Source organism: Rhagoletis zephyria, unplaced genomic scaffold, assembly GCF_001687245.7.
Source record: "Rhagoletis zephyria isolate East Lansing unplaced genomic scaffold, Rhagoletis_zephyria_1.1 Rzeph_scaffold_02019, whole genome shotgun sequence".
Lineage (NCBI taxonomy): Eukaryota > Metazoa > Arthropoda > Insecta > Diptera > Tephritidae > Rhagoletis > Rhagoletis zephyria.
In genome coordinates, this window is record NW_016159103.1 from 1 (window position 1) to 13,420 (window position 13,420).

The window sequence follows — 13,420 nt, forward strand, 5'->3', positions numbered from 1 at the left end:
ATTTCACAGCGTACTTTATCTTCACATTCGTTGTGCAAAAGTTCAAACATAAATTTCCCTCAATATTATGACTGAAATTTGCTTTTTTTATCAGGATTTCGATATCCTTTTGTTACACAATTTTCACTGTCGATTCTGCACCCAGAATTTTGCTAAAACGCGATAAGAATTCAAAAAATGCGGAATATTCACCACTTTGCATTTATGAACGACCGCACTCGGCCAAATTTCTTCGTAAACTGAACGTTACAAAAACAATATCACCTTTCGCATTCTCTGCTGTCGGCGTTTTGCCCCTGTGTGGTGAAATTACCACGCTAGCGTTACCAGATGACTAGGTTTGGTAATGTAGAAATAAGCGCTGTGGTTAAAGAAGAGAACGTAAATTAATGGTTGATTTACGATCTGTGATCAGAACGACGACATTTTCTCTCGAACTTCGAATAATAAGGTTAACACATGAACCAAAAATACAAGATCACGTGAGAAGAAGAATAGCCCGTTATAATCGCATATAGGAAAAAAGGAGTGCGATTTTGACATAAGTCGTTTGTTTACATTTGTTCGTTGTTTACATTTTGGTGGTGGCTGCTTACTGCAATTTTCTTCATTTTCGCCTGTGACAACGTGTGTACACATAAGTTAAAGAATAATTGAACACAGAGACATGATTTGTAGAAGAATTTGCATAATTAAAATGATAAATTGACGGTGTAATAATTATCAGGGATCCAATGAGAACGAAAGTATCGAGAACTTTTTAAGGAAGATCAAATAAGAACAAAAGTGTGGGGAACGTTCTGCTAGAGAACAAAACCAGAACAAAAGTTTTGAGAACTTTAATTTAAGAATGAGAGGGTCTCCTGCGTTTCGGGATGAAAAATCGTTTCAGTGAGAACTGTGATTGTTAGTTCTAAGTCAAAGCCAGACTGGATCTTTTCAACTTCCAGATCGTTTATCATTAGGGTGAACGGTCCATTTATGGAATAATTTTTCGTTTTCTGTGCAGCAAAAGTTCTTGTCTTAAGTCTTTCGTTCCGTTTAATTTGCATAGTTATCTTTCAGTTCTTTTTTGACTAAGATATATATGTAGAACAAAAACCTCGATCTATTGTGATGCTTAAGAGTTTTAACAGTTAAAAGACTTAAACAATGGCTATTAAATAAAACTGCTTTTTTACAACAATTATAATTGATTTATTCGATTTATTTCCATACATACATATAACACGTTTGCCAAATTATTTGTTTGCAGTGTTCTCTCAAGTAAATAAGTAAATGTACAATAGGTATTACCATAAGTAAATATAATTTCATATTCAGTGCTGCACATTAACTATGTGTTTATGTCTTCGAAACCAAATATATACCAAATACATATATGTATGTACATGCATATGTATTATGTACATATGTACGTCTATACATAAAACTTCTGCTATACATACGGTGACCATTCGTACCGATTTTGGCGGGTCAGTACTGATTTTGAGAAAATTATCCCGCTGAATATTTTTCAAAAGTCGGGACGTATCTTCAAAAAAAAACTTGAAAATTTCAGAATGTCAGACAGATAAAAATTTATCCAAATCAAATATGGTCGATTCCAACCATGGGCGGGGTAGATACATATATGCACATAAATATAAGTTGAGCGGCGAACAATCCACAGTAACTTTATACTTCTATTTATAATATTTTTTTTTAAATATGACTAATCTTCATGGCAATGGCAAACTTTCCGTGTATTTCTGCCATGAAAAACAGCTTCTCATAAAAGCGGCGTAAAACTGTAGGTCCCTACCCTTGGTGTGACGCGCCACAAATCGAAAGAGAAGCTTGGCCAAACACTAACATATGTATGTACATATGTATGTGTAAGCGCCAATCTATTATTGTTATTATTATTATTAATATTATTATTATTATTGTTATTATTATTATTATTATTATTATTAATCTTCATATGAAGCGAACAGGGTGTGTAGAAAATATTATTTCTTGTGCAATTTTCGAATATTTAATATTCTTGGATTTTCATGACGAATCAACTTTGAAGTCTGGTTTTAAAAAAAGCTTTCGATATACATACATACTCGTTATCCCAATATCCATATGCATGTACTATGTACATAGAAAGGCGCTATCTACTTACCTAATTTTGGTTTAAAATTGGAAAACTTAATAAAGTTTATAGTTCTTTAGTTGACTTTTTTAAACGCTATTTTTTTTAGCAAAAACTGGTGCTAATTTAATGTAATGGTATGCAAATTAATTTTAATTTTTAATTTTTAATTTTTTAGAAGTGCAAAGCTGTGAAGAAGAATGAAAGACTTTAAGGTAGCGATAGTCATATTTTGGCATTAAAATGGATTCCATTGCAAATGGTGTAATTAAAATTAAGTTATGCATCGGATACAAGTTTATAGATACTATTTATGTACTTAAGTTCTTTGTAAACATTAAAAAAATTCATTTGTTCATACAATAACTACATTGGTTTTGTGTTAAATATAAAATTTACGTATGTTGTATGTGCATTCATGTATGTATTTTTTTATGTATGTATGAGTGTATGTATTACATATAAGTTTGTATGTATACGCGTGTATGCACTTAAGGCAAATTTAATTAATTCAATTATGTTGCGGAAACCGTTACTTAGTAATTACATACATAAAAAAAAAAAAACAAATTAAAATTCCTTGAGGATTATTCTAACCTACATACATTTGCTTAATAAATTCCACAAATCTTAATTTTTAAAAATCCAAATTTTTTATATGGTACATACATATGTACATATATTTTTATTTAGCTATGTAAATAACAAAGTTTTTCGCAACAACAAACATTTGCATCCGCTTAGTTTTTATTAAAGAGCTTATTACGTATAATAAAAATTAATTAGTCTTTTAACAGGATAGACTTAATTTATTGGCCTATTTTAACGACATGAATGTATGAATGTATGTAAATACATACATATGTAAGTATGTATGTACATATGTGTATATGTATTCACAGGTTTCTTTACACTTAATATTGATCTTAAAATAATGTTTTCCACAATATATAATTCTTTGTATAATAATAATGCTTATAAACTAACATGTGTATGTATGTACGTGTACATACGTTTTTTGTCTTTATTTTTTTTTTTTGAGTGCGTGCTTGTATTTGCAAAATAATTAAGTTTTATGACTTATTTGAGCTTAAGTATATTTGTTTGACAAATTTTGGCTTAATTTTTCGTTCTTAATATCACTAGTTTTTTTGTTTTTATTATTTTTAAAACCCTTCTTGTAACAAATTACTCGTCTAACTGTAATTCATACAGCAATCACTTATTATTAGACGGAATTATAAAATAATTTTTTTTTAAGTACACATGTATGTAAGTTCAAGCAGTAAGCTAAAATGCATACAACACTGCCCGAAACTTGATTACAGTTACTTAAATTTTGTAAACACTTTTTCAAGAAACAACACAGTTTGGGCAAATTTTGCGAGAGCTGTCGAGTTTTGTAGAGAACGCGCATTATATCTAAGCTAATGCTGGAGTTTCGTCTAATTCCTGCAATTTTGCCATAACGCGGCGGCGGATTGCGATTTAGATTTAAAAAAAGCTGATTACTCCCACAGTTGTCACAGGTTGTCCATTTGGTAATTTATTTTCTGCTTGGTACATAGCCCCAATTTGGCAAATTTTATAATTGCATACTTTTGGATAGGAAAACCCTTTTAAAACATAAGTATAAAAGAATTATCTCGGTAAGAATGAGTTAGGTATCTCAAATTTTTTTATGAAATCGCATTACGAAGCGCTCTAAAATAAGAGAATATCTTCCAAACACCATTCCTTGTCCCAAAGAAAGTGAGTACATATACATAGCTATAAAAATACCTTTAAAATAATCCCATTTTCATTTCAGCAAAATGAATGCTCAAAATTTACAAATTTGGCTAAAAACATTTGAGCTTGCTGCATTTTTATCTATTTTCGTATAATAAGCTTACTCTCTTTCTCATTGATACTAGCAGCATATATGTAAAATTTGCAATACATATCTGTGTCCGTATGGAATAGTAGCTTATGTCGGGAAGCTGGCTTTAGTATAATGCGGCATTCCTTTTGTTCTTTAAACCACAAGGAATTTTTTGCAGAGACTTAATAAGAATATTGATTTTAAATTCGTTTAATTTTTTAGAGAGTAATCTACCGACTTTTTTGCAGGTAACGATATGTGCGAATACATGCATATACTCGTACATATACATACAACTCGGAATCAACTAGTACTGTTTAATTTTTCATAGGCGTGTGTATTTACAAATATTAAAAGTGTGATGAATAATAGTTTTTTTTTTTTATTAATTGGCTTTTAGTTTTAATGAAAAAAGTAACTAATTTTTGGATGCACTTCGCATGCTTGCATTTTATAATTTTAACAATATAATGGAAATCCTTTTTTTATTTTCAAAAGATATTTCTAAAATGTTGGAATACCCGAAACTCGACAATATATTTCATAAACATTTTGGCATTTGAATGTTTCTAGATTTTCGTATTTGCCATATACCGCGCTACAGGCTTCTCAGACGCACATAAAAAAATTTAAAGTGCTTATCATAACTATACGACACTCACATATTGAAATGTTTTGACTATTTATTTTTTTATTATTTCATTCTAATTATTTCTTATAAAAATACAGTTCATTCTATAGCAAAAACCACACAAGTTACAACTCTCTACAAAAATTGATGAAAATCAACTAAGTTTCATCAAACTTTCACGCTTTTTATTCGGAACTTTTAAGAAAAGTTTTGGATATGCATCTTTGTACATACTGTATAAAGGGCCATCTGCAGTTCTCAAGAAAACCACAATAAATATTTTTATTATTTCTGTTGCTTGAAAAAGTACATTGCGTTGTTGTAAATTTTCTTGAAGAAATAAAATTACAGCAACGGCAAAGTAGTAGATTTTTCCTTTGAGCTGCAGACGGGAAAAAATGAGTGACACTGTCAAAAAAAAAAAAAAAAACAAAAAAAAAAGATTGCCAAAACTTTTCAATATGTGGGTGTGGCAAAGTTTTGATAATCACCATATATGTACACCACGTGTCATAATTATAGGGCACCACATATTGACAAGTGTGGGTTCCATACAAAATGTGCAACAAGAAAAGCGCTAGCCTGGCTCAAAAACCAAATATGTAAATTCGTTAATATCGTTTAAGAATTAAAGCATGTACATATGTATGTATAACTTATACTATTTATTATACTAGGGTAAACTATAGATGTGATGTATTTAATTTGAACTTTTCAATATAGTATGTATATACATACATGTATGTAGTATATATACATTGTATAAAGATACGTATATGTGAATGTTTGGAATAGCATTTGAGTATATTACAAAAACAGTAAGGAACTTAAATACATTTGGGGTATTCACAACGGTGTCGTAAGTGTTGTATCGTTGTATGTCGTAAACTTTAAACGCCTAAGAAATATATTAAGGGAGTTCGCAAAGTACCAACAAAGTCATATTATGATTTTTTGTAGTGCTAAAAAATAGTTGTCTGACGTTTAAAGTTCTCTAAACATTTATTTAAGCTTTTAAAGCTTACGACATACAACAATACGACACTTACGACACCGTTGTGAATCGCTCAATTGTTTGTTTTCACGCACAAGAAACTTGCACAAATAAATCAATTCTCATTGAATGTACACAAATACACATATACATACATACATATCGTCACTCACCATTAATTTAAAAGGCAATAAATGCAATATTTATTATTTCTATAGGTCCTTCAATTTCCGCACAGCTACATACAAACGCGTCCATACCGAAATTTGTAAGCCATAGTATTTAAAAAAATACAACGCCATATGTATGTATCTTAAACAAATCCCAGCAGATATTTAGGTAGGCCTTCTTAAGTAAAGCCTAGCCATTCTGAAGGCCTACCCAAGAAGGGCTGAAAAAAGTGCTTGCCTGCATGGCTCTCTAGAAGGTCTTTTTCTATTTGCAATTAACGCGAATGCGTAAATTTATATCATTACATCCCAGCAAAAAATACGATTACCACAGAAACGAAAGTGGAAACGAGCTAGGCGATGTGAATCGCTTACCCTTTCGCTTCAAGAAGGCCTTATTTTAACATGGGCATGTCATTGGAGGTAAGCCCTTATCCGCAGCATTACCTTCAAACGAAGGGAGGACGCATGGATATACAGAATCCAGAGAAGCGAACAAAGAATGCCTTACAGAGAAACTAATGTAGAATGCCTAGATAAGTACATACTTATTTATATTAAATTGAAATCAGAAAATGTCTTAAAAGATTAAAATTAATTAAAATTTTTATAAATCAGCTTTTATACATACATATGTATTTATTTAGGTATTTAGATTTTCTTAAAAATCGGTATGTACATACATGCATATTTAACTAAGCTTAAAATTGTACTTCCTCACTCTTGTACTTCACTTCATTGACTGACTTCAACTTCGCTGCAAATTGAACAAAGCAAAACATGATTTTTATGCGAGACAAATTTCCACAGAAAGTAACGGTAGAAAAAGAATTTTTGGGTATTCATTCTATTTTTCAGCTGACTACGATGCAGCATTCTACTTTGCATTCTCCGAAATGAAGCAAAGAAGCGAAATAAAAAAGAAATATTATAGGACATTCTACTTTGCATTCCCCGAAATCAAACAAAGAAGCGAAATAAATAAAATATTGTTGGACATTCTACTTTGCATTACCGGCAATGCCTAAAAGAAGCGGAAAAAATCGAAGGCATTATAACGCTATGCCTTCTAGAACACGTTACCACTAAAAGCGATTACCGATTTTTTGCTGGGATATTACAAATAAATTTAAATATGTATGTACTTTAGATTGAAAAAAAAAATTGATATGAAGCAGTTTTATAAGAACTCCCCAAAAGGCGTTCTGAAATAAGTCTTACAAAACCCCTTCTGGAAGCCCTTCTATGGGCAGCGAAAGCAGAAGGTCTTCAATTTATGCCATCCATACAAAAATGAAAGGAGAAACGAATGTAGAGTGGAAAGCCTCTCGACTCTCTAGAAGGCCTTTTGGAAGGGCTTTTAGCTCTTGAAATTATCTACTGGCATAGGACATTTTGCATTGAATGATATGTACGTATGTATATATGTACAAATGTATCCAAATATTTTACAAATAACACTGTAGGGAAAATTTTATGTTTTGAAATTACATAAAAAACACCGAAACCCGTAAACTTAATATTGGGTCATAGGTTATGGATCTGTATACCGTTTTTCCAGATAAGGCAATTCTCAATATATAGTATTGTAATTTTTATAAAAAAAAAATAATACAAACAAGGAAAAAATTTAAAGAAAAAAAAAATAAAAAAAAATGCAATTTGTATTACATTTGTATTAAAGCCTGTTCTATTGCAAAAAATCAAGCTCCTAGCGTTGACAATCTATGGATAAACAAACAAAAATATTGCTTACATCTTTTTGGCGGTTGAGGGCTCGATATATCGTATGTGGCCGTCCTCGTACAAGAGGTATGAGTAACATTTTCCATTTTAAAGTAGGAATTTTATTACATTCGCAAGGCAAACATAAAATGAAAATATCTTGGAAAAACGGCCTGATCTAGAAAAAATGGTGTACGGATCCGTAATCTACGAACCAAAATTAAGTTTACGTGTCTCGACATTTTTTGTGTCATTTTAGCATTCCTACAGTGTAATTAATTTGATAAGTATACCAGTTTTTTGGTTTCATATTGCAAATACCTTGATTTCAAAGTCCTACAACATTCAACACTTGTTACCTAAATTAAAACAATTATCAATGCATAAGGCCGTACTTTTATTATTATTATTTACATTAGTTGGCTATCAGCTACACTGCTCCAAGAAAATTCAAAGCCATATAAAAAAAAAAAGAGTTTTCTTAGTATGTTCAGCAACAGTTCTGCAAATATTTACTGTGTAAGTTTTAAACGTTCTTAGCTTCTCGCGTAAAATTTAAATGTAGGACCTTTTGCATTGATGGTTGCCATAAGTATGTATGTATGTACATCTATACATATACATGTTACCGATCAAGTAAATTTATATAAAAACAATAAATCAGTCGCATAAGTCATCGAATTAAAGTTATTTTCAACTCGTATGCAAGCCTTTGGCTTCATTAGTTTTACTAATGCATTAAAAGTGAATATTTTTCTCTTAAATATTATCTCAAAAAAAAAAAAATAAGAATAACATTTAGTACATCGATGTTCTCTTTTGTTTTTTTCCATGCTTATCAACGCATCTATTTTTTACTATTGAACTCTACATGAGTCAAACGTAGCTGATCTTGTCCTTCTTCTTCTTGGCAGCATTGCTTCGATAATATTTTCCTAAAGCTCGATTGGTTGAGATTCATTTCAATGTATTTTGTTGTGACCAAAAATCGGATGTAACATAACCGTATGAAACTATAGGGTTATTCTTTTGTTGCTGTAATGATGTTTGAGCTTTTTCATTATCTTCCTGTGCTGGTGCAATCTGATAGTGTACAATAGTAAAAAGAAAAAGAAAAAACTTTATTTTTATTTTTATTTTAAATGCGAATATTATTTACAACTACCTTAGGCAATGCATCGGGTAGCACATAATCACCAGTTGCAAGCGTAAAATTCGTTAAGAGATTAGGTTTTGCTTGCATGCAATTATGTGGTAGGTAATTGTTGAACATTGCAGATTTTGCTGGTCCCAGCGCCATTGCGGCATCTGCCATAGGCGGAAAACTGACCGTTGTTGCAGTTTCTTTAGCTGAGGCTATACAATTTCCAACATTTCCATTATCACTAACCGGCGACTCTATATTCAATGGACTCTTTGGCGCAATCGAGTGCAGGGGCATATATGATGTTGAGTAACTGGAAGCGCTAATCTCATCGCTAACTGGTTTGCCTGTTAATTGGTTGACACCTTTGTAACCATCATTTCTCATTGGCGTAGGTGCGCTGTGTGCATTTTTCCGTTGCAATGGGGAATGTTGACGCGAGGAAAGAGTGCTCTCATTCAGTGAGGTATTGCTCGCTGATGAAACTAGTGCATCTATTGGCCCAAATCGATCGAAATACGTGTCGTCGACATTGTCGCGACTACTGCTGCTACTTACATTATCACAGGCGCCAACACCGTCTACGCCACTCTCACTACTACTAGGCGTTAACGCGCTATCGTAATCAAATTTATTTGTACTTTGAATTGGATTTTTGGAAGAGTCAAAATCATTAGATTTGCTGAATGAATCGTTCATCGGCGGCTGGTTGTCAGTAAGATTGCCTGGTATTTTACTCATTAGTGTGACAATTGGATCAGGAAGTAGAACAGCACATTTCGCGCGACGTCGAATGTCATTGCCTACCCAAAATACTGTAGCAATAAACATGCCCACAAAAATCAATGAAGCCACCAGTATCTCATAGGGAAACTTCGGACATTTGTATGTATTGCGAGATAATCCAGCCGCCGCCGACTCAAGCGGTATTACGCCAGGTATAGTAAGAACTTTCGGTTTGATGTCTTCATCTTTTAGTTCACATTCAAAATCCTGTTGCAACGGCGTTATAATGTTGCTCTTTTTCTCACCATTAGTTAGTGATTGATGAAATACTGCTCCGGTACTGATCGTAGGCATACTATGGCGGCGTTTTCGTTGCACTGTCTTTGGCTCTACGGTAAATGTAGTATTATCAAATTGATCTTCTGGCACCAGATTGATAGCGCGCACCTCCATTTTGTGCCATGCACCCGTGCAACCAGGATATTTAAAGCGACATCGATGTGTCTTCTTTGAGCCCCGCTGTATATAAGCTAGCTTCACTTTATCACCATCAAAGAATTTCAGCTCGTATAGCTCTACAAGCCCTGATGGCATTACGGGGTCTGTCCATTTGGCTGTATAATAACCGTCATCTCTGTCAAGGTCCACATCGAGTGGTTCCGATGGTCCTAGTCGAAGAGTAAAAAATTACAAAAAAAAAATATTAAGATTTGAAAATGTGTATGTATGTGTATATATGTATTCAAAAGTTCCGTTTCCTAACTCGCAAGAAAATGCAAGAATTTACAGGAATTTACCAGAAATTATTTCCGTGTTCGGTTCTCTGGCAAAGAAGGGGAAAAATAGGAGAGTAAAATCGGTACTCTCTTTGTCAGAAGTTGCAAGATTAAACCCGAAGAATCTCGTACTCCTCCAACTAAAACTAGTAAAACTGTCAAAAAATAAAAATTCGCTCAGAGCGAGAGAGTAACACTGAAAATTACGAGTTCGCTTTTTAGTAAAAAATGGTAACTTCTGACAACTTCCACCTAACCTCCAAATTTTTTTTTGAAACTTTTTGCTTATTTTGTATGCAAACACACTCGGCTCACACATGTAAATAATGGAAAACTCTTTCAAATTCATTATAATCAACAATAAACAAGTAATTAAATACTTTTAACATTAATTAGCAGAGTGCACTCCTCTTTTCTTTACAATTTGGTTGTCAAACACACTACAGCTGATCGTTTGACACATTTACCAGAATTTACCAGCAAAAAATCTTTGGCCTAAAATTGGTACCTTCTGTCAAAGAGAGGACCTTATTTACGCTCTTTTTTTGCCCTCTCAATTGTCAGAGGACCGACAATTGTATATTAACTGCCGAATGTGAGTCATCTTTCCACATTGGAAACGATGCTAAATCAAACAAGCAAATGCTCTAACACTAGTAAAGTTTGAAATTTCACTTACTTCCCATTAAGGTATTAATGTTCAACGATTCACTTCTGTTTGATTGCTTTGATGTCCACGCCGTTACCCACACTTTATACGGCGAATAACTGCTAAGGTCTTTCAACTTATAAGAGAACTTAGTAACATTTCGGTCACCTATTGGAATATCCGTCTGCGTTGGGTCGTTTGTAGTGTTTCCCCTAATTTTCCTTAAATACCTAATTTAATTGCAATTATAATTTACATAAATGAAAAGTTGCGAATTTTTCATTTCACACTTACCAAACGGTATATTTTGTAATTTTCCCATTAGTGACTTTCGGCGCTACCCAAGAAATATTTACCGAATTACTTGTTAAGGAAGCTTTTTCAAATCTTAAACCAGTGGGTGGATACGGAGCTGCAATAGTGAAAACATTTATGCATGAAGGTAAATATCTACATACATATGTATGTACATATAGTGATCCACAAAATAATAGTAGTGCGATATTTTGACCAGTTTTGGCTATTTGTCTTTTGTTTATTTAATGTTTTATTATTATCTTTTATAAAAGTCTAGCTGCCTATACAACAAACATCATATAAATTTAGATTCCAAACTTTGCAAATTTTCACCAAAATTTTAAACTTTTTAATCAGATTCTTTAGAATAAATTGTGGTATGCAGTTTTGTAGCCCATTTAATTCTAGTATAACAAAGTGCAAGTTTCAAGTCGCTAAAAAATCCCGTTAAATTTTGAGAATTTATGGTGTTTCAAGTTTTTTCCATACAAAGTATGTTCGACAATTTTCTTTTATTTATATGGAGGACACTGCCAGCAAAAAAAAAAATTTACAAAAATTAGTTTGAAATTTTGGAGAAAATTTGCAGATTTTTTATATTATTTTTGTACAAAGTGTGAAATCTGATTTTACATATTTACTTATATGATGTCTGTTGTATAACTAGCGAGACTTTTATAAAAAAAAATAAACATTAAATAAACAAAAGACTTATAGCCACAACTGGTCAAAATATCGCACTGCTATCTTTTGTGGACAACTGTATATGTGTGTACGCAATTTAGGAAGAAAAAATACTATGTATACATATATGTACTAATCCGAAGCTCACCTGCATCCATTGTACGGCAAAATATAAACTCACTGGGCCGACCCCTGCGTTCGTCTTTAGCATATAAGATCATTGTGATGCGATAGAAGGTATACGTGTGCAATCCTTTTAAAGTGATTTCTTGAATTCCTGGATCACCAAAATTAATAGTTATGTTCTCAGAATCGTTACACTGCTGTCCTTCACTTTCTACTGGGCAATACGTTACATTGTAACCATTAAAAGCATTAACACAAGTCTCCTCTAAACGCCACCTTAAGGCGATTTCTGTCGATGATACAGCTTTAGCTTCGAGCGTTACGGTCTCTAAACTGCCGAATACTGCATCATAGCAAGTTTTCCAATGCAAACCACTACTCGAATTTTGATAATTAGCCGCAACAGCCATTATGAATTCTTTTTCTCTTACTGATATATGGAACTTTGTCGTATTATTGCTGACCACTGCGAAATGCATCGAACCCTATATGGAAAAAATAGTGAGCAATTAACAATTTATTAGGCTTTGTATGTAGATTTTTTTTTTTTTTTTTTCCTCACACTTTGTCAGTGACACTAACTTTTGTTGACACCAAAATACAGTGTAATTACTTGGTGGGTCTTTATCGTAGTCAGCAGGATGCATCCATAGTAATTCAAGTGTATCGTTACTATACAATAACTGTTCGATTCGTTTCGGTACGTATGATGTTTGCGATACATTAACACTAATTGTACTCATAGCTATAGATGCACCAACATCATTTACAGCGCGGACTTCATAAAGTTTAGGTTGGTCTAACCAAGAAAAAGTTACTGATGTTTCTGTAGATGTTTTTGATGTTCTACAAAAACAAAAAAGAAATAAAATAAAAATAGTAAATAGTTCAGTTATGTACGTATGTAAAGTAAAACTACTATGTATACGAGTATGCTCTTGATGTAGAAAAGATTTAGTTAACAGAACCAGTGGCGGAGCTCGGGGTTGGTGGGAAGCGGTCGGGCGCAATGGTTTTAAGGGAGCGGCAAAACGTTTTTCGTTGTTTCTCAAGATAAAGAAATAATACGAGTACTCTAACATATTTTTCGAATAAAATTTTTAGAAAAAGATCAAGAACTGTTCCATTAAATACAAACGAAACAAGTAAGAAAGTCTAAGTTCGGACGGAGCCGAACATTAAATACCCGGCGCAAGTATTAAATATATATTTTTTCACCTTTCCGAAAGCTACCGCTAGATGGTAAGCCGGGGTGTATCAATTTTGAGTAAATTAGCGTCCTTCAATTTCGAAATATTGAAGTTTCAAGCATTTCTGAAATTTACCGTTATATGAAAAGCGGCCGTTATTTTAGTCCGATTTCAATAATTTTCAACGTTTTGCTTATATGTGGCAAGCACAATAACCACACCGAGTTTGGTAAAAATTGGTAGAACGGTTACCGATATACTTATATGTGATCATAAGTGGGCGGTGCCACGCCCATTTTCTAAAAATTTTACCATAAAC

General features: G+C 32.7%; 2 protein-coding genes across 2 annotated transcripts in view; both read right to left on the reverse strand.

The window, feature by feature from the left end:
• Positions 1-7,812: 7,812 nt before the first annotated feature.
• On the reverse strand, positions 7,813-8,989 carry LOC108365849 (uncharacterized). Its single transcript, XM_017620036.1, has 2 exons — positions 8,675-8,989; positions 7,813-8,592 (listed from the first exon to the last, which is right to left on the reverse strand). Exons 1-2 carry the CDS (start codon positions 8,948-8,950, stop codon positions 8,467-8,469), a joined length of 402 nt encoding a protein of 133 aa, XP_017475525.1. The 5' UTR covers positions 8,951-8,989; the 3' UTR covers positions 7,813-8,466.
• LOC108365848 (cytokine receptor-like) overlaps positions 8,988-13,420 on the reverse strand; it is a 52,372-nt gene continuing 47,939 nt past the window's right edge. Inside the window, 7 exon segments of the mRNA XM_017620035.1 lie at positions 8,988-9,000; positions 9,045-10,047; positions 10,835-11,034; positions 11,099-11,216; positions 11,934-12,344; positions 12,347-12,396; positions 12,494-12,757. Coding sequence (XP_017475524.1) covers positions 8,988-9,000; positions 9,045-10,047; positions 10,835-11,034; positions 11,099-11,216; positions 11,934-12,344; positions 12,347-12,396; positions 12,494-12,757 — 2,059 coding nt within the window.